General features: G+C 38.8%; 1 protein-coding gene across 20 annotated transcripts in view; it reads right to left on the bottom strand.

Moving 5' to 3' along the window:
* CCDC171 (coiled-coil domain containing 171) overlaps positions 1–24,814 on the bottom strand; it is a 395,951-nt gene that overhangs the window by 177,602 nt on the left and 193,535 nt on the right. For all 20 annotated transcript variants that reach the window (XR_011380113.1, XM_051845352.2, XM_051845399.2 and 17 more), the window contains 3 exons: positions 18,539–18,765; positions 17,900–18,082; positions 11,058–11,243 (listed from right to left, as the gene is read on the bottom strand). Coding sequence is in view for 19 of the 20 variants with exons in the window: in XM_051845352.2 (XP_051701312.2) it covers positions 11,058–11,243; positions 17,900–18,082; positions 18,539–18,765 (596 nt within the window). In the remaining variant the exon portion in view is untranslated. The remainder of the gene's footprint in view (positions 1–11,057; positions 11,244–17,899; positions 18,083–18,538; positions 18,766–24,814) is intronic.

The following is a 24,814-nucleotide window of genomic DNA, read 5'->3' as shown; positions in this document are numbered from 1 at the left end:
ACCTATTGTCATGTTTAATCCCAGTGAGAGTCAAGTTGGGAGTTGATAATTTTTTTTTTTTTACAGAGGATCAGTTTAGTATGCATTAAGTAAAGATTTCAACAGTTTGCACCCCCATAGAAACACAAAGTGAAATATAATAGTAATTTTTTAAAAATCTGAAGAACATAGTAAGGGAGTGAGGAAAAAAGGAAAACCTTTAACTTATTCTACTATTTTCCATATTTATTTGTCTAATGTTCTCAGTAACAGAGAGGTTTGCTATAGCAAACTATATTTCCTGCCTTCAAAGGATGTTCCCTTTACTTATAAAAGAGTTTTATACAATTCTGAAACTATACAACTAGGTCCATTAGTTCAAGATCAGCAACAGAAAGAACTTGTTTTTCCTAAACCCCCTGGCTCTGAAATATTTCTGCTGAAATGAAAGAAGACTGCAGGGCCGGTGCCATGGCTCAATAGACTAATCCTCCGCCTTGTGACGCCAGCACACCGGGTTCTAGTCCCAGTAGCTCCTCTTCCAGGCCAGCTCTCTGCTGTGGCCAGGGAGTGCAGTGGAGGATGGCCCAAGTGCTTGGGTCCCACACCCACATGGGAGACCAGGAGAAGCACCTGGCTCCTGCCTTCGGATCAGCGCAGTGCACCGGCCACAGCGTGCCGGCCACAGCGCGCCGGCCACGGCGGCCATTGGAGGGTGAACCAACGGCAAAGGAAGACCTTTCTCTCTGTCTCTCTCTCTCACTGTCCACTCTGCCTGTCAAAAAAAAAAAAAGGAAAGAAAGAAGACTGCAGGTAAGTTCTGTTTCCATGCTTTGCAAGTCTGACACAGGCCATAATTACACAATTCACATGATACCTGTCTTCTAGGCCAGTATTCTGCAATAGAACTAGGCTGCCCATACAGGAGTCACTAGCCACATCAAGATAATGAGCACTTGAAATGCGGCTAGTGTGACTAAGGAACTTAATTTTTATCTTATTATTTTTAATTAACAAAATTAAATAGTCATGCATGGCTAGTGGCTGCCACAATGGACAGGGCAGCTCTGTACATCAGCTTCCATTCACATATATTGAAATATCATCCACTGCAAATATACTTAGGCTAATTCTCAGTCGCCTGTCCCTTGCCCATAATTTTTATCCTGTTGTTGTGGTCTGAATGTATGTGTCCTTCCAAAATTCGAACACTTAAATCTCCAAAGTCCTGACATTAAGAGGCAGGGCCTTTGGGAGGTGATGAGATCTTGAGGGTAAAGCCTTCATTGATGGGAAGAGTACCACTACAAAAAAGGCCCCAAAAAGCTGCCTTGACCCTTCCAACATATGAGGACGCAGTAAGAATGTGCCATCTAGGATAAACCAAGCCATCATCAGACACCAAACTGCTGGGGCTGGATCTCAGACTTCACAGCATCCAGAACTGTGATAAATAAATTTCTGTGCTTTATAAACAACCCATTTTATGATCTTTTATTATAGCAGCCCAATAAAACTAATATATATGCCATCATTCTGGGTAAGTTGAAAAATATTGTGGACAGCCTAACTAAAAATCTGACCTCTCAGAGCAGGTGTTGCAGAGCGGTAAGTTAAGCTGTGCTTGGGATGTCCACATCCATCATCAGAGGGCTGGCCTAGGTCTTGGCTACCCCATGCTTCTGATCCAACTCCCTGTTAATGCACTTGGGAGGCAGGAGATGATGGCCCAAGTACGTGGGTTCCTGCCACCCATGTGGGAGACCCATATAGAGTTCCTGGCTCCTAACTTCAGCCTGAATATCCCTGGCTGTTGTAGATATTTGGGAGAGTGAACCAGTGGATGGAAGATATCTCTCTCTGTCTCTCCCTCTGTGTCACTCTATCAAATGAAACATTTTTTTAAAGATTTATTTATTTATTTGAAAGAGTTACACAGAGAGAAAAGGAGAGGCGGGGGGGGGGGGGGTCATCCATGTGCTGGTTCATTCCCCAATTGGCCACAACTGCCAGAGCTGCACCGATCCAAAGCCAGGATCCAGGAGCTTTGCCGGGTCTCCCACATGGGTTCAGGGGCCCAAGGACTTGGGCCACCCTCTACTGCTTTCCCAGGCCATTAGCAGAGAGCTGAATCAGAAGTGGAGCAGCTGGGACTCGAACCGGCGCCCATATGGGATGCCAGCACTACAGGTGGCAGCTTTACCTGCTATGCCACAGAACCAGCCCTGAAAAAAATCTTTTTTTTTAAATCTAACTTCTTCATTTCCTTGACTTCTTCATCTCCCCTGCTCAATTCCATTCCATACTCAAACTTTAGACCCTGTTATATCCTGACTTTTCCTACTTTCAAAACCACTGAAGCACCCTACTCTCTGCAATCAGTCCCTCTGCTCTCTGAAAACAAACAAGTATTCTTTCAAATATGTTGTTCAACCATAAATTCAATTACCATTTACTAATCTTCTAGTCTGTTAGTCTTCTTTCTTCATTTCCCTTTTAATCCAGCTTAGAACCACTGGTCCTAATTCTGTTTGCACTCCATCGTCTCTTGACTCTGTCCTCCTTTGACCATATCTGGCAAAATTTCAGTACTGGAGAACTACATGCACTCCTTCTTCAGTGCATACATCTAAGGATCTAAATGTCTTATAGCAAATCAGTATTACCATAAAGTCTCAAAAGATCTCTTCATCTGTACTTCTGCCTAGCACTCCAAATACATTTCTTTTTTTTTTTTTTAAGATTTTTATTTATTTATTTGAGAAGAAGAGTTACAGTGAGAGGTAGAGACAGAGAAAGGTTTTCCATCCACTGGTTCACTTGCCAAATGGCTGCAATGGCCAGAGCTGTGCCAATCCAAAGTCAGGAGCCAGGACCTTCTTCCGGGTCTCCTGCACAGGTGCAGGGGCCTAAGCACTTGGGCCATCTTCTACTACTTTTCCAGGCCATAGCAGAGAGCTGGATTGGAGGAACAGCAGCTGATATGGGATGCCGGCAGGTGGAGAATTAACCTACTGTGCCACAGAGCTGTCCCTCCAATTAAATTTCTGCTGCTGACTTATTCTCCCTTCCCTCTACAATGACTATTTCCAATCTTCTCTAGTCTCCAAATTTCACCTTCAAACTCCTCATTCACAGAATGAGTTTGCCTGCTTCACAAAGAAGCATCATCCATGAGAAAGCAGAACAAAATCCATCCTCATCTTCTAGAAGATGTGTGTGTATAGGGAAGGCATCTGTCCTATTTAAAGCCAATTGTTCTAATTACATTTTATCCTTTCCAGGCTCCTCCAGGACTTTATACCTTTGGCTCTCAAAGTGTGCTAACAACCATCAAGAGCATCAGTCCTGTAGGACCTCGTCAGGACACAGTAGTGGAGCTAGGAATAGGCAAACAAGAGACATTCGATGATGTTTTCATGGTGGATATGTTTAAAAGGGGAGATGGCGCTTTTCACTTCTGGTTATAATGACTTAACAGGAACCAGACTTACTCTCCCATCTTAAAAAAAAAAAAAAAAAAAAAAAGATGAAGAAAACCGAACAAAATATGTGATATGCCTGTTTTCAGATCCTGGACAAGCAGCAGCACAGACCGATAAAACCTGGTAAGGGAAACAGACGAGATGAACCATAAAATCACCCTGGCTTTCTCCCTGGCAGCATGCTTTGGACTCAGGAGCCAAGAGGAGGATTTTTAAAAGAAACAGAGCTCTCACTGAGGTGAGGAGACAGACATCAGAGATCAGGGAGCCTGTGGTGACTTAAAGGTAGAATGCAGAGTTCTGGGGAGAGGAAACTATCAAGAAAAATAAATCCTGAATTCTAGCTCGTGTCCTTGTATGAACAATAGTAAGAAAGGCACAAAGCAACTGGAAAGCTAATCAATGAACAGTTCCCAGAGATCACCAAGACCAGGAATCATTCACATTCCCTCAAGACAAGTGTGGAGAGTCTACATTGATCTTTATAGGTCATTCAATAGAGATCCCAGAAGGGCCAACCTCAGCAGTAAGGCTTACCTATCCATGAGTAAAGCTCAGTCAGCTTTTTCTTACAATAACAGAACGACCACTTTATAAAGAAAACAGGTTTATTTAGGTCGCCATTTTGGAGACTGGAAGTTCAAACAGTACGTTGAATACCCTGACAAGGACTCCCCTTGACTACACTACACTATGATGGAAGCACTTGGGCATTTCTGTTAGTGTGGTCTCTCTCCCTCTGCTTAAGCCACCAGGATTCAATCATCAAGGCCCCATCTAACTTGATCACTTTTCAAAGGTTAAAGCTCTAAGCACCTAGTCACATTAAGTAAATACCATTAACATATGACTTTGGAGATTAAAGTCCTGCATGTGTTTCCGGAAACAAATCATACTCAAACCACAGCAGCTACTGTGTATCCAATTGTTGTAGATCTTAAAAGGATCAAATTAAACCACAAATAACTGCCTATCTGAATAAAGTTTAAAGCTGTATAAAGGAAGCAACGCAATGTCCACTGTTAAATTAAAAAGTACAAGCCATGACAATCAGAAAAACATCAACTATAACCAGGTTAAAAATTAATGTATAGAAATGGATCATAAAATGATAAGTATCATGGAATAAACAGATAAGAAGCTTAAAATAATTATTATAATATTTATAAATGTTTAAAGGAAAACATGAACATGAAGAGAAAAACTGAAATACATGAATAAAAGTCAAGATAAAACTTCTAAGCTATCAAATCTAAATTCAAATTTTTACTAGGTACATTTAAGAGAAGATTAGATATTATCCATGAAAATATTATTGAACTAGAAGACAGAGTAGTGAAAATTATCTAAAACAAATTACAGAGCGAAAAAGAATGAACACCTGGAGCCTCAGCAACCTGCAGAATAATATCAATCAGTCCACCACAGTACCTGAAGTCCTAGCAAGAGCACAGAGAAAAACCTATCTAAAAAAAATAGCATCTGAAAGTTTTCCAAATTTGGTAATTAAAACTTACACTAGAAACCACAGAAACTTTTTAAAAACTCAATAAACTCCCAGTAGGAAAAACACAAAGAAATCACAGAAGACCCACCATAATCAACCTTCCAGAAACCAAATACAAAAAAGAAAACCATAAAAGCAGCTGAAAAAGACACATTACACCAAGATAAACAAGATAAGATAAATACCTATTTTTGTCAGAAACTATGCAAGCCAGAAGAAAAAGGAACATTTTCCAAGTAATGAAAAAAATGTTGACACAAACATGTATATGGAATATTTTTCAAAACAATGCATTATCTGAAACATTAAAGATATTTCTTCAAGCAGAAGGAAAATGATTCTAAATGGAAACAAGGGTCTATAAAGGAAATATGCATCAAAATGGTAAATATTTATTTCTCTTAGCACATTTAAAAACACTCACTTTAAAAGTGTGTTTTTAAGTCCCTGATTGCATCACTTCTAATATTTATACTTCTGGAAGCATACATTTTCTCATTTGATGTGCATTTACTTGATTGCTAATACTGAATTTTCCATTAAAGTCTTGTTTGTGTTCTCTGAGCTACAGAAGCAACTCTACTGACTGTTTTCAAGTTTCCTTTTACAAGATCATTTTGATTCTTTAAGAACTGGACCATTTTATAGGCCATTCCTCAGCTAATCAGTCTAAAGCTAGTGTAAACTGAGACCCCATCATCATTTGTGACATAGCCTAGGGTTCCAATATATTTAGTAACATTTTCCTACCCACAGTCCATAGTAGATGTCAAATTCTCATGTAGCTGGTAGCAGGGTTTCCTAGACCCCATTTCACGTGGAGCAGCCCTTCTTCACTCCCAGCTTTACACAGCTAGGTCTTCTCTTGTTCAGGAGGCTTGGAGCCCTAGATTTCCCTAATGTTATGTTAGCAACTCTAGCCTACAGCCAGGTTTGCGTACCTCAATGAGCTGTCTGGACTTCAGCACCTTCTCACGTTTGGTTTTGGATATCCTCTTCATTTCTAGTGCCTGTATATGTTGCTCACTCTAAGTGATACTATATACCTCAAACTTCATTTTATCTAGCTTCCACTAGTTGTAAGGTAAATATGTCCCCACAAAGTTCAATGTTGGAAATTTAATCACTAATCTAACATATTGAGAGGTAGGACCTTTAAGAGATCATTAGGTCATGAAGGATCTGGCCCCTCATGAATGGATCAATGACAGCAGTGAGTTAGTTACCATGGGAGTGGATTCCTTGTAAATGGATTACTTTGGGGCAGGCATTTGGCATTGTGGTTAAGAAACCACACAGGAAGCCCTCATTCCACATTGGAGTTCCTGGGTTCCGCTCCTAGCTCTAATCCCAACTCCGCCTTCCTGCTAATGCACACCCTGGCTCAAGTGCTTAAGTCACTGCCAACCACATGGGAGACCTGGATTGAATTCCTGGTTTCCAGCTTCAGCCTGTCCTAATCCTAGCCTTGTGGGCATTTGTGAAATATACCAGTGGACAGGAGAGTTCTCTCTCATTGACTCTTTTATTCTCTCTGCGTGTGAATGTTTCATTCTCTCTTTCTCTGTGTAATTCAATAAATAAGTAAATATTAAAAAATAAGGGCCTGTGCGGTGGCGCAGTAGGTTAATCCCCCACCTGCGGCGCTGGCATCCCATATGGGCGCCGGTTCTAGTCCCGGCTGCTCCTCTCCCAATCCAGCTCTCTGCTATGGCCAGGGAAAGCAGTAGAAGATGGCCCAAGTCCTTGGGCCCCTGCACCCTTGTAGGAGACTGGAAGAAGCTCCTAGCTCCTGGCTCCTAGCTTTGGATCTACGCAGCTCCGGCCATTGCGGCTATTTGGGGAGTGAACCAACGGACAGAAGATCTTGTTCTCTGTCTCTCCCTCTCACTGTCTATAACACTACCTCTCAAATAAATAATAAAAAATCTTTTAAAAAATAAATAAAAAGCTGAGTTTGGCTGTCTTCCTTCTTGTAGATGCATTTGTGGTTCTTGCCTCTCCACCCTCTGCCATAGAATGATGTATGAAGAGGTCCCTCACCACATGTTGACACTCTGACACTGGACTTCCCAGCCTCCAGGACCATGAGAAACAAATATCTCTTGTTTTTGAATTATCCAGTTTATGAAACACAGTTACCACAGCATATAGCAGACACCACTTCAGATGTTTGGAATGCAAACATACAAGTAGTCCTTGGATGTTAGCACAAACTTGATACAAAAAATTTCAATGATAGTATGAGAGATAAGGTTCCAAGACAGTCTCAAGACTATAGACCTAAACATCATAAATTTAAAATTAAGAATTAGAGTACAGCACTATATTACATATAAATAAACACAACAGGTTTATCTCAGTAACAGAAGGCCGGATTAACATGAGAATAGTGAATAATATAATCCAGGAGTTAGCAAACTTCAGATAGAAAATACTTCAGGTTTTGTGTGCCATATGCAACCTGTGTCACATAGTCTTGTTTAGTTATGTTTGCCTGTTTGGCTTTATAATCCCTTAAACATTCAGAAACCATTCATAACTCATAGGCCATAATGCAGACCAGTTTGCCAACACAAGTCATAGGTGGAGTATTTTTATCTAAAAGGCTTGGGACAAGAAGTGCTACAGATTTTAAAGAGTTTTTCAGAGTTTGGAATATTTCACAAATTTTATCAACTGGGCATTTCTCTTCTAAAAATCTCAATCCGTAATGTTCTAAAACTTGAAAAATTTAAAGTGTAATTTAGGCAGTCAAGAATTGGATTTTAGATAATTACAGGTTTTAGATTTACAGTTATGCATGTCCAATCTTTACAATTCAAAACCATATCATTATCTCAATAAATACATAAAATGTGTCTGATAATATCCAATATCTATTCATGCTTTTTTTTAAGTTATGCATACTCTAAGAACATAACTCCCTTAACCTGACAAAGATTATCAACTAAAAACTTATGGCAAATTTCCCTTCTTAATGGAGTCGCAGAAAGATTTTCTTTAACATTGGGAACAAGAAAAGGATGCCTATAACTACTTCTACTAGGAAAACTATAACTACTATACTTCAACTAGGAAAAAAATACTAATGATATAACATTTAGATGGGATAAACAACACTCTCACTATAGAACAAATGATATGATTGTTTATGCAGAAAAACTCAGAAAGTACAAATAATTGGATTGACAAGAGAGTTTAGATGTTTATAAGATTTTTTTATTTTATTTTTTTATTTTTTATTTTTTTGACAGGCAGAGTGGACAGTGAGAGAGAGAGAGAGACAGAGAGAAAGGTCTTCCTTTGCCGTTGGTTCACCCTCCAATGGCCGCCGCGGCCGGCGTGCTGCGGCCGGCGCACCGCGCTGATCCGATGGCAGGAGGAGCCAGGAGCCAGGTGCTTTTCCTGGTCTCCCATGGGGTGCAGGGCCCAAGCACCTGGGCCATCCTCCACTGCACTCCCTGGCCACAGCAGAGAGCTGGCCTGGAAGAGGGGCAACCAGGACAGAATCCGGCGCCCCAACAGGGACTAGAACCCGGTGTGCCGGCGCCACTAGGCGGAGGATTAGCCTAGTGAGCCGCGGCGCCGGCCCAGATGTTTATAAGATTAATATATCTGTCTATCCAAGTGTCAGTTACTTGGTTGATTTTACTCTTTAGGAGCTCCCAAAGGAACTATACTAAGCAAGCCTTCTTCCATAGAGAATCCTGCGTTAACTTCTGCCAAGAGCAATGGGATACTAGCAACATGAGATTATCCCTTTTAGGTGACTCAGCAATTCCTTAACGTGAAAATCTCAAATTCAAGCTCCACCCAGTGATGGAACCCAACATTTAGTCTCCTGCTGCTAGCACTGTTATTGCTACTTGCCTCCAGGACAAACCCAGCATCTGTTCACCATGGAGCTGGTTGACATTGCTGCTTGTTAGATTTTTGTCCTCGGAGATTTTTCTGATACAAAAAGTACCTTATTCAAGGTCTTGCTATATTTTACAGAAAGATATTCTAGACCAAAGTATGATTTATAAAAACTATTACATACAAAATAAAGATTGGAAACAATCTTTTCAGATGATACATCATAGGTAACTTGTTTTCTCTTCTGTATTTCCACATCATCTATTTATAATCTTAGTTCATTTTTATAACAAAGAAATAATATATTTAATTTTTAAAAAGAAGTTATGTACAGGACATGGTTCAAAAGCTTTTTAAAAGTATTTCTGGGCCGGCGCCGTGACTCACTAGGCTAATCCTCCGCCTAGCGGCGCTGGCACACCGGGTTCTAGTCCCAGTCGGGGCGCCGGATTCTGTCCCGGTTGCCCCTCTTCTAGGCCAGCTCTCTACTGTGGCCCAGGAGTGCAGTGGAGGATGGCCCAGGTGCTTGGGTCCTGCACCCCATGGGAGACCAGGAGATGCACATGGCTCCTGCCATCGGATCAGCGCGGTGCGCCGGCCGCAGCACGCCGGCCGCGGCAGCCATTGGAGGGTGAGCCAACGGCAAAGGAAGACCTTTCTCTCTGTCTCTCTCTCACACTGTCCACTCTGCCTGTCAAAAAAAAAAAAAAAAAGTATTTCTGAAAACAGAAAAGAATATTTATCAAGCATATACCTGCTTTTTAAATAGTACCTGAATTCATTCTCATAGAAATCCTCTAACAAATATCATTATCCTTATTTTTGCAGGATATTGAGGCCCAGAAAGGTTGAGTAATTTGTCCAAGTGGTGGAAATGGGATTTACATTCAGGAATACTTATTCCAAGGCCAGTGCTTTTTCTACATAACTATGCTGACTCCCACAAGAGAGCATTTTCACATTATCACCTACCAGTTCTAATTAAGAGATAGTAATTAAACAATTCTCTACTCTTGACAACAATATTTAAGCTACTAGCACTTTAAAGAAATTAATATGAACAGCTCTTTATCTAACAGAAGATACTATATCTAAACACAAATTACATACTATTACAGAAAAAAGTCTCCAATGTGACACAGTTATGATGCTTTTACAAAAAAGGATTAATTACATTATTTATTAGAGGATAAACATAAAAATTTTGTTTACTGACCAATATGTTTATAAACATGTTCAATTTGCTTAACAGAGAAGCACAAATTACAGTAACAATGATATATCTATTAAATTGGCAAAAAAATTTAAAATAGGAATAACCAAGTTAGACAAAAAGTAAAATTATCATCCATGTTAGGAGATAATGTAATTGGTAAAAATTTGCTGAAGAACAAATGAAATGATACATGCACATGAAAAACATATTTGGCTTTTAACCTAATAATTCATCTTCTGGGAATTTATCCTAATGAAAAAATCTCAGGTATTTATATAAAGATTTAGCTATACGAGTATTATATTAGTTCATTTTCCACTACTATAGCAAATCATTTGATGTTGGGTAACTTTATAAGGAAAAGAGGTTTCTTATCTCACAATTCTGAAAATTCAAGGGCATTGCACCAACATTGGGTGGCTCTTATAAGGACTTCATGCTGAATGGCAATGTATGGGATAAGTCAATGCATCCCAAGACAGGAAACCAGAGAGCAATTCAAGAGTCAGTGTTGCTCTTATACTAACTTCTCTTTTCCCTTCCAAACACCATTGTCAGGAATATGTAACAGGTAGAACACAAGTGTTTCTACCCAAACTTTCCTTCCCTCTAAACATGCACTTACATAAGAATGATAGAACCAGACGCAAAACCTTCCAGAACCCAGAAGATACATGGAGTTTTCCAAAGTCCAAACAGCACAAAACAAGAAAAGGAAAAGAACTAAAGAGATGAAGCAAAAAATAGAAAACCAAAATAAATTATGACTGGAAAAATCTCCACTTTGTTCTCAACCAATGAGTAAAGTCTACTTTTAGATATTCAATACATGAGAACACATTCTTGTAAGTTAGGTCTCAGAGCCATGTTTCATTCCACCCAAATAAGCTCCCATAGAATAAAATTTTACATTTTGGGATCTACTCCTGATTCAGTAGACATCATGAATTTCTCCAAGAGTCACACAAAATAGAAGAAACAAGTCATTACACAAGAGGTGTTCTCCTACCTTAACAGCTTCTCCAAGAGTTTGGTTTTTGTCAGCTTCCTCACTGGAGTGCAATTCCAGTCTATAATTCAACTCCTGTAATTGTTGTGCCTGTTCATTCAATAGCATTTGTGCCTGTTGTTCCCGAAGTAATGCATTATTGAGTTCTTCACATGCACTTTCAAACTTCTCATGGGTGATCAGTTTCTTTAAAAAGGGATGGGTGGGGGCAATCAGTTATAAACTAACTCATTTGATCTTTTTTTATTCAGAACTATACCTGTTAACATTAGCAATACCATACAAACATTTCTAAGTGCCTGATACATGAAAAAAAAACAATTTTTCCTCATTTTGCAAGATAAAAATATCACTCAGAGTTTTAAAATACAAAAGGCATACTTTAGGCCGGCGCCGCGGCTCACTAGGCTAATCCTCCGCCTTGCGGCGCCGGCACACCAGGTTCTAGTTCTGGTCGGGGCGCCGGATTCTGTCCTGGTTGCCCCTCTTCCAGGCCAGCTCTCTGCTATGGCCCAGGAGTGCAGTGGAGGATGGCCGAAGTGCTTGGGACCTGCACCCCATGGGAGACCAGGAAAAGCACCTGGCTCCTGCCATCGGATCAGTGCGGTGCGCCGGCCACAGCGCACCAACCGCGGCGGCCATTGGAGGGTGAACCAAGGGCAAAAGGAAGACCTTTCTCTCTGTCTCTCTCTCTCACTGTCCACTCTGCCTGTCAAAAAAAAAAAAAAAGGCATACTTTCAAAGTTACTATTTTTAGGTAAATAAAAATCTCACAAAACTTATTCCAAATTCTATAATAAATTCATAATGCTTAGTTCCAATCTTCATACATGAAAACTTTTATAAAAAATATGATCTGGGAATTAAAACCTTTAACAACTTCCTAGACTTTTCATTGACTACCTAAAGGTCTGTATCCAATGGATGTTGTCAGGTCTCCCTAATGAAACACCCGCTCTAGATCATACCTACCTCCCCTACTCCCATTCCCACTATACAATCTTGTTTTATTTTCTTCTTATTATCATTATCTAAAGTCACCTCTTTTTTAACTGTCTGTCCACACTCTGCCTCCACACATGTAGTTCCACTGAGCAGCGAACCCAGTACTGGCACTCAGTAGGTACTCAATAGTTACTTGTTGAATGAAAGAACATTCATAAGTAAACATCTGCCAATAAAACTGTATCCCATAATGCACAACACAATTTTTATCTCATATCTCTCTCTGTCTTTCACACAAATAGATAGAAAAATCTTTTTAAAAAGAGAGAACATAAGAGATAAAATATATATTTTTTTGGATTTAGACATTTGCAGAAAAGGAAACTGTAACTGAAGAATCAGGATTACTTGACCTGCCTAACCCAGAAGAAATCTTTGCCCTTTGAAGGTTTATCTACTTGAAATAATAATTAACTTTAATAATTTATATTATCATAGGATTAATTACTAAGCCAAGATATCAAATCAACCTAGGTGTCTATCAAAAATTAATGAATAAAGAAAATATGGTATGTACCCATAATGGAATACTATTTGGCTTTAAAAAAAAAAGTGAGATCCTCTCATTTGTGAAAATATGGATGAATCTGGAGAATATTATGTTAAGCAAAGCAAACCAGGCACAGGAAGATAAGTAACACAAAATTTTAAAAAGAAGAGAAGTCAGAATGAAATACTAGAAATGAAAACTTCAAAAGATTAAATTAAAAATGCAATAGAAAGCCTTAACAACAGAATACATGAGACAAAAGAAGCAATATCATAACTAAAAGACAAATTTCTGGAAATATTACAGTTGGGACAAAAAAAGAAGAAAAAATTACAAACTAAAAAACATGGTTAGAGTTTTTTTTTTCAACTTTTATTTATTAAATATAAATTTCCAAAGCACAACTTTTGAATTAAAGCAGCTTTTCCCCCCATAACCTCCCTCCCACCCGCAACCATCCCATCTCTCACTCCCTCTCCTACCCCATTCTTCATCAGGATTCATTTTCAATAATCTTTAGATACAGAAGATCAATTTAGTATATACTAAGTAAAGATTTCAACAGACTGCACCGTCAGACACACAAAGTATAACGTACTGTTCGAATACTAGTTATCCATTAATTCACATAGTATAACACATTAAGGACAGAGGTCCTACATGGGAAGCAGGTGCACAGTGACTCCCGTTGTTGACTTAACAATTGACACTCTTATTTATGACGTCAATGATAACCCTAGGCTCTTGTCATGAGCTGCCAAGGCTATGGAAGCCTCTTGAGTTCACCAACTCCAATCTTATTTAGACAAGGCCATAGTCAAAGTGGAAGTTCTCTCCTCCCTTCAGAAAAAGGTACCTCCTTCTTTGATGGCCCGTTCTTTCCACTGGGAACTTGGGAACTCACAGAGATCTTTAATTTAGTGTGTGTGTGTGTGTGTGTGTGTTTTTGTTTGTTTGTTTGTTTGTTTTTGCCAGAGTGTCTTGGCTTTCCATGCCTGTGAGACTCTCATGGGCCTTTTAGTCAGATCCCAATGCCTTAAGGGCTGATTCTGAGGCCAGAGTGCTGTTTAGAGCATTTGCCATTCTATGAGTCCGCTGTGTATCCCACCTCCCATGTTGGATCATTCTCTTCTTTTATTTCTATCAATTAATATTTTCAGAAACTGGTCTTATTTATGCAGTCCCTTTGACACTTAATCCTATCTTTTTGTTGAATTATGAACTTAAACTGATCACTCTGACTAGTGAGATGGCATGGGTACATGCCACCTTGATGGGATTGAATTGGAATCCCCTGGAACGTTTCTGGCTCTAGCATTAGGGGTAAGTCTGAGTGAGCATGTCCCAAATTGTACATCTCCTCCCTCTCTTATTCCCACTCCTATATTTAACAGGGATCACTTTTCAGTTAAATTTAACCACCTAAGAATAATTGTGTGTCAAGTAAGAGTTCAACCAATGGTATTAAGTAGAAAAAGAAAATACTAAAAGGAATAAAATAGTAAGTTGTTCCTCAACAGTCAGGACAAGGGCTGATCAAGACATTGTTTCCATAATGTCCATTTCACTTATACAGGTTTCCTTTTAGGTGTTCAGTTAGTTGTCACCGATCAAGGAGAACACATGATATTTGTCCATTTGGGACTGGCTTATTTCACTCAGCATGATGTTTTCCAGATACCTCCATTTTGTTGCAAATGACCGGGTTTCATTGTTTTTGACTGCTGTATAGTATTCTATAGAGTACATGTCCCATAATTTCTTTATCCAGTCTTCTGTTGATGGGCATTTAGGTTGATTCCATGTCTTAGCTATTGTGAATTGAGCTGCAATAAACATTAAGGTGCAGACAGCTTTTTATTTGCCAATTTAATTTCCTTTGGGTAAATTCCAAGGAGTGGGATGGCTGGGTTGTATGGTAGGGCTATATTCAGGTTTCTGAGGAATCTCCAAACTGACTCCCATAGTGGCTTTACCAGTTTGCATTCCCACCAAGAGTGGATTAGTGTCCCTTTTTCCACACATCCTCACCAGCATCTGTTGTTTGTTGATCTGTATGTAAGCCATTCTAATGGTTAGAGATTTAAAAGATATTATCAAATAACTCAACATAAGGATCCTAGGAGTTCCAGAAAGCACAGAAAGAGGAAAGGATTAGAAGGCCTTCTTAATGAAATAATAACAGAAAACTTTCCCAATCTGGAGAAGGACATCCAAGTAGAGGAAATACACAGAACTCCCAATAGACACGACCAGAAAGACCTTCATCACAACACATTGTAGTAAAACTCCAGAGTAAAACATAAACAAAAGATCTTAAAAGGTGCACAAGAAAAACACCAAATTACATTCAGAGGAAACCCAATTAGACTCGCAAACTTCTCATCAGAAACTCTACAGGCAAGCAGAGAATCGTGAGATATATTCCAAATCCTAAGAGAAAAAAAACTATCAACACCATAAAATTATTAGAGAACATCGGAGAAACCCTGCAAGATATTGGCAAAGGCAAAAACTTCTTGGAAAAGACCCCAGAGGCACAAGCAGCCAAAGCCAGAATTAAAAACTGGGATTACATCAAATTGAGAAGTTTCTGTACTGCAGAAGAAAACAGTCAGGAAAGTGAAGAGGCAACCAACAGAATGGGTGAAAATATTTGCGAATTATGTAACTGATAAGGGATTAATAATCAGAATCTATAAAGAGATCAAGAAACTCCACCACAACAAAACAAACAACCCATTAAGAGATGGCCCAAGGACCTAAACAGACATTTTTCAAAAGAGGAAATCCAAAAGACCAACAGACACATGAAAAAACTGTTCAGGATAACTAGCAGTCAGGGTAATGAAAATAAAAACTACAATGAGGTTTCACCTCACTCTGGTTAGAATGGCTTACATACAGAAATCAACTAACAACAAACAGATGCTGGCAAGGATGTGGGGGAAAAAGGACACTAATCCACTGTTGGTGGGAATGCACACTGGTAAAGCCACTATATAGAAAACAGATTGGAGATACCTCAGAAATCTGAATATAGCCCTACCATAGGACCCAGCCATCCCACGCCTTGGAATTTACCCAAAGGAAATTAAATTGGCAAACAAAAAACCTGTCTGCACCTCAATGTTTACTGCAGCTCAATTCACAATAACTGATATGGAATCTACCTAAATGCCCATCAACAGAAGACTGGATAAAGAAATTATGGGACATGTATTCCATGGAATACTACACAGCTGTAAAATAAATGAAATCCAGTCATTTGCAACAAAATGGAGGAATCTGGAAAACATCATGCTGAGTGAAATAAGCCAGTCCCAAATGGACAAATATCATGTGTTCTCCTTGATCGGTGACAACTAACTGAACAACTAAAAGGAAACCTGTAGAAGTGAAACTGATACTGTGAGAAGCAATGTCTTGATCAGCCCTTGTCCTGATTGTTAAGGAACTACTTACTATTTTATTCTTTTTAGTATTTTCTTTTTTACTTAATACCATTGGTTGAACTCTTTACTTAACACACAATTATTCTTAGGTGTTTAAATCTAATTGAAAATTGATCCCTGTTAAAAAAAAATAAGAGTGGGAATAAGAGAGGGAGGAGATGTACAGTTCAGCACACATTTCCTTGGACTTACTCCTAAGGGTAAAGCTAAAAAGTTGCCATGGGACTCCAAATCACATTAAGCTGGCAGGCACCAATGCCATCTTACTACTTAAAGTGATCAGTTTAACTTCATAACAGATCATAAAGATAGGATTAAATGTCAAAGGGATTACATAAATAAACCAAGTATCTACTAATAATACTAGATAAAATTAAAAAGGAGAGAATGATCCAACATGGGAAGCAGGCCACACAGCAGACTCATAGAATGACAAAGCCCTAAACAGCACTCTGGCCTCAGAATCAGCCCTTAAGCCATTTGGATCTGGCTAAAAAGCCCATGAGAGTATTTCAGGAATGGAAAGCCAAGGCACTATGGCAAAAAATAACCTACATGAAAGATCTCTGTGAGTGAGATCCCAGTGGAAAAAATGGGCCATCAAAGAAGGAGGTACCTTTCTCTGAAGGGAGGAGAGAACTTCCACTTTGATTATGTCCTTGTCTTAATAATGTCATGAGTTTGTGGACTCAGGAGGCTTCCATAGCCTTGAAAGCTCATGACAAGAGCCTAGGGTGATCACTGACGTCATAAATAAAGAGTGTCAATTGTTAAATCAACAACAGGATTCACGGTGCACTTGCTCCTCATGTAGGACCTCCTAATGTGTTGTATTATGAGAATTAACAGTAAAACTAGTCTTCAAACAGTAATTTATACTTTGTGTGTCTGTGTGGGTGCAAACTGTTGAAATTTTTACTTAGTATAGAGTTGATCTTCTGTATATAAAGATAATTAAAAATGAGTCTTAATGAAGAATGGGATGGGAGAGGGAGTAAGAAGTGGATGGTTTAGGGGTGGGAGTCGGGTATCAGGGGAAGAACCATTATAATCAAAAAGTTGTACTTATGAAATTTATATTTATTAAATAAAAGCTTTCCATAAAGCAATAAAATATTTTAGTGTAAAAAAATAACCCAGCTACAACTAGATTATATGGGTAACTACATTCAATTATGCTTCATATATTTACACATCTTGATCTTGATCTAATGTCATTTGGCCTATAGATTTTCAGCTAATATTTTTTTTCAAAGATTTTATTTATTTATTGGAGAGGTAGAGTTAAAGACAGTGAGAGGGAGAGACAGAGAGAAAGATCTTCCTTCTCTGGTTCACTCCCCAAATGGCTGCAACAGCCGGAGCTGCACTGATCTGAAGCCGAGAGCCAGGAGCTTCTTCCCGGTCTCCCATGTGGGTGCAGGGGCCTAAGCATTTGGGCCATCTTCTACTGCTTGCCCAGGCCATAGCAGAGAGATGGACTGGAAGAGGAGCAGCCGGGATTAGAATCAGCACCCATAGGGGATGCTGGCACTGCAGGCAGAGGATTAACCTACTACGCCACAAAGCACCAGCCCCATATAATACTCTTTAAAATAATACACCTAAATCTTTGGTTAAAATTGGGCTAGTTGAGCATTTCTTTAGAAAAGCAACGTAATTTTAAACTAAATAATTTATTCAAAATGTTCAGTATAAAAGAGAGGAAACACTATCCCCATTCTCCCACATACACATACACCAAAACATAAGTCTCCTCAACTGAAGACATTGTAGAAGAGAAGTTTTCGGAAGAAAAGAAATCCTATTAATAAGATTCTGAATTGTGCTTAAAATCCAAGCACAATAAAAACTGAGAAACAGAGACGCTCACCAAAGCTGTAGATACTCACAGACTGCTGAGATTCATTCAATTGCATTTGGAGACCCTGGGCTTTATCGAGCTCCTTTTTCATTTCATTCACATTGCGTCTGAATTCTGTAACTTCCAGGCGCAAAGAACGACGCTCCACTTCTGCTGCATGCAGTCTTTGTGTAAATCCAAATATCTGCTTCTGTAATGATGCTGTGCTTTTCTATCATTAAACAAGAGCAATTTTATAAGGAGTAACTACAGATGTACTAATAAGTCAATAGCAACTTACTAAACTAAAAGTAACTATCAGACAAAAAAAATAGCAGCAAGTACTGAAACTTTGAGATGAAAGCTTTATTTTTTATGTGACCAATAATTTGGCTTGTAGCAAATGAACACTTGAAGAAAAGATATAATCAAGATGACTAGAAAATTGAGTTAACAGTTGTTATGCCTCATATAATTTTGTTGCAGTGTGCTTATGAAGAATTTAGAACTGATGCCAGGGCTTCTGTATTTTGATATTTTGACATTTTCAGAAGTGCTTTTATTTATCATATTAAGTTTCAAGAAAATGTAGATATATTCACATACAACTACTTTAAATCACAACTAAGTCAGATTCAATATTAAATCCAAGTCCTAAGGCCACTATTAAATGAAGCTGTGTACATACCATAATGGGCACATGGCCACGCAAACCATATTTCAGGGCCAGTGTGTTTACTTTATGAAGTCCACGTGCCAGCCTTTGAACCAGGGAATCTTTGTCCACATATGTGATACTCCTGCTATTGTGCAGAGGTATACTCTCCATTGCCAGACTAATTTTATCCATTAGTTTAGCAAAAGAATTTTTGGCTGCACCTACAAGCAAATGTCCACAAATTCTGGAATTTGGATCTTTAAAGAAAAAGAAAAAAAAAGGCAGAAAAAATGTGAATTGTGTCTTATTCATTTCACAACACTGCTAATATCTACATAATAAACACTTTTTTTCAATTATGTATTTCCTACTCAACCGTAGTAATTCATTCAAAAAGTCCACTCACATATTTTCACTATGACAAAAATGTAGTTAATAGCTCACCTACTAAACCACACATCTGAAGAATCTGCATGTATCTGTAGGATGCCAGGCACACAGAACACTATGATATTAAAAATTATTCTTTTCTTTGTTTTAAAACCTAACATAAATCCATATTCTATTTACAACTACTGAAGCTTGTTACTTTAATACCATACCATTTATATTCTCAGACAAGAAAATATAATTTGCCTTATTCTGAGGCAATTAAAATTTTATAACTACAATTACTTTTTTCCCATAGGATTTTCGTAATCATCCCTCTCATATAATGGACTTACGGTTCCAGCATATTCAACACAGCCTGCTTACTACGAGATTCATCAGGTCTGTAATTAATAATTGTGTTTAATGTTGATAAATAAAATTGTCAGCCCTCTTTCTACTAATTGGTGTTCTAGATAATGGCTAATAGGTTTATTTATGCCTTCATAAAAGTCATGTAATTTAGTTTTCCCACTGCCAGGCAGGTCTTAATCTGTCATTACTTGTCTTATGATAGTATCTGTATAAAATGACAAGCATGAAGGGATTATTTAAATTCAGTAGTATACCACTCTACATTTCAAGAGCCTGTGCTGTTGCAGTTCATTTAAATTTTGTCTCTGGATCAGAAGCACAAAAAGTAAATTTAGCTCATTTTACCCAACAAAAATGTCTTATAAAGTAAATGTATGATTCAATAGGGAAGAGCAATGCTGAGAAGATGATCAAGCAGTAGTTTTTTGTCACAAAACATTTTCACAAGACCTTGTATGCTAACATTTGGGCTTTATTCTATTTGTTTTACTCCTCAATCTATAAAAGGAAAATATAAATTATAAATTTATTCAACAGAAAGAATTTGAAAACCTCATTGCTTAATAATTACACATAAATAAAATAGAAATTAATTGTGTAAAAGCATATCCTGTATGTAAAATTTATTTCTATCAGTTATTGATGTACTGATTTCTCAAATACATAAGGTAAGTAAGTTTAATTCTAAATGCCAACCATTATAAACATACTGAGAATCCTCAGGAAAAAAGACACACAAAGCATAATTAAAATACATAGTCCTTTGTGAACAATCATATTCATCAAATAAATAATGAATGAGGAAGAATTTAGTAGTTTTTTTAATATCCATCAGCATAAAATACAGAACATCAACTTACAGGAATTATTAAACTATTTTCATATAATTAAATAGGTTACTTATGCATGAATGGGCAAACAGTGAAATTCATTTTTTCTGAGTATTCAATATAAAATATTATTTCAATACCAAATATATGTATTCCCTACTTCTCCAACCACCCTGCAGTTCTTTAACTGTGTTGTTTTTCCATCTTAATAAACTACCCTATTGTGCCAGTCTACCATATGTGGGTATGGTCGCCCACCGCGCGCGAAAGCCGAACCGCAGGACCGAGCCGCGGGACTGAGCCGCGGAAGCCGAGCCGCGGGACTGAGCTGCGCAAGCTGCAGGGTCTGCGCGCAAGTGCTCGAAGGGGAGTGCAACAGCGGGGAGACTTGGGAAGTCCAGGGCTCCGAGTCCACACATCGGCGCTGGAAGGGGAGCAGACCTGCGTGGAGAGCGTGGGAGCCCACAGTTCGGGACATCAGCGGCAGACTCAACACACCAGCGCTGGAACGCGAGGTGAGCCGAACCTCAATAACCCGAGACACCGGCAGGCAAGCGGAGAGAGGAGACTAGAGGGAACGACCCCCGGGGCGGGGGGGACTTCACCAAGCTAACTGGAAGAGAGAGAGAGGGAAAAAAAAAAAGGTGACTGGTATGGACACGGGTTTCTCTCTCTCTGCTCACCTCTCAAGGGCGAGCAAGACAAAGAGCAGGCGCCATCTTGGACATACGTCATAAGCAGAGCGACCTCAGGTCTGCACCGGCCCTGAGCCTAGCAGTAAAACCTGACTCTGGGTGGGGCGAATTAACAGGAGATTAGGACTTAGTAAATTTATGGTGCTACTGAACTGAGACTGTGAAAAAAGAGACGGTGGGGGAGAGAACTCACGGAATTCACGTGAGCACTCTCCAGAGACGCTACAATTCCGTAACTTTGGCAACCCAGTGGGAGACTGAAGGAGAATTTGAGCCCACTCTAAGGGCCGAACAGATTCCCTGTGTGGTCCTTGGGAAAGAGCTTCTGATCTCTGGCTCCTGTGGGTATATCATTTGCCTGCTAACTACCTCCAACTTTGTTCAGCTGTGCAGAATAACTTCCCTGTTGAATCAAAAAAAAGAGAGAGAGAGAGAGAGAGAGAGGTTTACCACGCCTAACCTGGGAGTGTCACCTTTGGCACACCAAACAGAGCTCTCAGGCCACACCCATCTCAAGCCCTAAGGCTCCATCAAAAACAGATAGTCCACTTAATCTAGAGTCATAGTATAACAAGAAAAAGCACCACAGTGAAGAAACCAAATATCTCCAATATGACAAATAACAAACGCAAAAACCAAGGTAATAAAAACAAGGAAGTCACCATGAAGCCCTCAAATGAAAAAGACACCCCAATTCAAGATTATGAGGATGATGACATAGAAGAAATGCAAGAAGCAGATCTCAAAAAATTGATAAGAACATTAAGAAGTTCTCAAAAACAAATTCTTGAACTACAGAAATCCTTAATGGACAAGATAGAAAATCTCTCTCGTGAAAATGAAATATTAAGGAGGAATCAAAATGAAACGAAACAACTAGTACAACAGGAAACTGGGATAGTGACTGAAGTGAAGAATTCAATAGATCAAATGAAAAACACAATAGAGAGCCTTACAAACAGAATGGGAGAAGCAGAAGAGAGAATTTCGGACTTAGAAGACAGAGAACAGGAAAGGATACAGTCAGACCAAAGAAAAGAAGAGGAAATTAGAAATCTGAAACATATTGTCGGGAATCTTCAGGATACTATTAAAAAACCCAACATTCGGGTTCTAGGAGTTCCTGAAGGCATGGAGAGGGAGAAAGGATTAGAAGGCCTTTTTAGTGAGATATTAGCAGAAAATTTCCCAGGTTTGGAGAAGGACAGAGAAATCCTAGTACAGGAAGCTCACAGAACCCCTAATAAACACGACCAAAAGAGACCCCCACCACGACACGTTGTAATTAAACTCTCCACAGTGAAACATAAAGAAAAGATCCTAAAATGTGCAAGAGAGAAACGTCAGATTACTCTCAGAGGATCTCCAATCAGACTCACAGCTGACTTCTCATCAGAAACTCTACAAGCTAGGAGGGAATGGCAAGATATAGCCCAGGTACTAAGAGAGAACAACTTCCAGCCCAGAATATTATATCCTGCAAAGCTATCATTTGTGAATGAAGGTGAAATAAAGACTTTTCATAACAAACAGAAATTGAAAGAATTTGTTGCCACTCGTCCAGCCCTGCAAAAGATGCTTAAAGATGTGTTACACACAGAAACAAAGAAACACGGTCATCAATATGAAAGAAGGTAAAGGAAGGAAACCAAGGAAGGAAAGCTCACAGCAAAAGATCACAGGGAATTCAAAGCATATATTAGAACTTATCTTTGGCAAATGGCAGGGCAAAGTTACCACTTATCATTAGTCACACTGAACGTGAATGGCCTGAACTGTCCAGTTAAAAGACACCGTTTGGCTGATTGGGTTAAAAAACAAAACCCATCTATTTGCTGCTTACAAGAAACACATCTTTCCAACAAAGATCCATACAGACTGAAAGTGAAAGGCTGGAAAAAGATATACCATGCCAACAGAAATGAAAAAAGAGCAGGCGTAGCCATCTTAATATCAGACACCATAAACTTTACCACAAAAACCATTAAGAGAGACAAAGAGGGACACTACATAATGATTAAGGGATCAATTCAACAGGAAGATATAACAATTATCAATGTATATGCACCTAACTACAGGGCACCGGTTTATCTAAAAGATTTGTTAACGGACTTAAAGGGAGACTTAGACCCCAATACAATAGTACTGGGGGACTTCAATACTCCACTCTCAGAAATAGACAGATCAATAGGACAGAAGATCAACAAGGATACAGTAGATTTAAACGACACTATAGCCCAAATGAATCTAACAGATATCTACAGAACTTTCAATCGTAATTGCAATAATACTGAACACAAGAATGTATTTAATAATACCGAGATAAATTCATTAATATTAACTTTTATGGTATGTTGAAAGTTTTCGTTAACAAACATAAAAGCTCACTACACAAAAGTAGTGATTATATAGATAATCAGCTTCTCAAAGTAAAAATCAACTACAATTTAATTTTAATGAGTAGTGTTTTCTTACTGTATCACAGAAATTGGTTTATGTAGATACTGACCACTCTGTAGGGAAAATTAAATGACAATATAGTTACATAAGGTATTCTTTTGAATTTTTAAGCGAAAAAGAGATATACACTCTAAGTTGCTGAATCTCAATAAATTTACAATAAAAGCATTAAATAACTAGGCTTCAGTAAGAAATGTTTTATAATATACGTCACATTGTACTATATGAAGTACAATTGAGTCTATATTAAATAAATGAAAAAATTCTTTAGTGGCATAGTTGTAAAATTATTTGTATAATAATACAGAAATAAGAGAAAAAAATGTCACTAAAAGTCTTCACTTCAATTTGTCTATCCTGTTTTAAAATTTTGCCTTCTAGGGCCAGTGTTGTGGCATTGTGGATAAAGAAAGTGCCACCTGTGATGCTGACATCTCACATGGGCATCAGTTCATGTCCTGGCTGCTCCATTTCCAGATCCAGCTCCCTGTTAATGGCCTGAGAAAAGCAACAGAGGATAGCCCAAGTGCTTGGGCCCCTCCCACCCACATGGGAAACCCGGATGGAGCTCCTGGCTCCTAGCTTCAGCCTAGACCAGCACTGACCATTGTGGACATGTGGGAAGTGAACCAGTGGATGGAAGCTCCCTTTCTTTCTCACCTCTCTCTTTTCCTCTCTCTCTCTTTTTCTCTTTCTCTCTGTAACTTTGACTTTCAAAATAAATAAATAAATAAATCGTTTAAAAAATGTTTTGACTTCTTACATTTAACAAATTCACATTTATGTTAAATACATTTGTTTATCACTTTCCCATATTTAAGAACACCCATATTTCATGATAGAAGACCCTGGTCTGAAAGTACTTTTTCCAACAGAATTGCATATCTATGATTAAAATCCTCAAGACAAATTCATAAAGAATTGTTTCAACCACTAGTTCTAACCTGTGGATTACAGATCTCAAGAAAGAGGGTAGGGTGGGAGGTTTTGAAAGACAATTGCCAAAGTTCCATCACTCTAACTGCAGTAACCATTGCCATGTTGATCTTTATTTAGCCCTAATAAAATATACACATTAATAATATATCCTCATGATGTTATTAGTAATAAAATTAAAAGTCTTGAAAATGTTATAGAAGTATTACTAAAAATACAACTATGATAAAACGAGCAGCCTACAATATCTACAATATCTTCTCTCACTAAAATGAGAGTTTTAGTACTCAGAAAGACTAAGAAACACTTCTTTAATCAAAAAAGGTAGTATGACTAATGTTAATAATTCTAGTAGTAAGTATAATAATATTAAAAAGCCGGCGCCACGGCTCACTAGGCTAATCCTCCCACCTTGTGGCGCTGGCCACCAGGTTCTAGTCCCGGTCAGGGCGCCAGATTCTGTCCCGGTTGCCCCTCTTCCAGGCCAGCTCTCTGCTGTGGCCAGGGAGTGCAATGGAGGATGGCCCAAGTGCTTGGCCCTGCACCCCATGGGAGACCAGGAGAAGCACCTGGCTCCCTGCCTTCGGGATCAGCGCAGTGCGCCCGGCCCACATCACACTGGCCGCGGCGGCCATATGTGG

The sequence above is a fragment of the Oryctolagus cuniculus genome, chromosome 1 (genome assembly GCF_964237555.1).
Source record: "Oryctolagus cuniculus chromosome 1, mOryCun1.1, whole genome shotgun sequence".
In the NCBI taxonomy this organism is placed as follows: domain Eukaryota; kingdom Metazoa; phylum Chordata; class Mammalia; order Lagomorpha; family Leporidae; genus Oryctolagus; species Oryctolagus cuniculus.
This window is presented reverse-complemented; position numbering and strand designations above follow the sequence as displayed.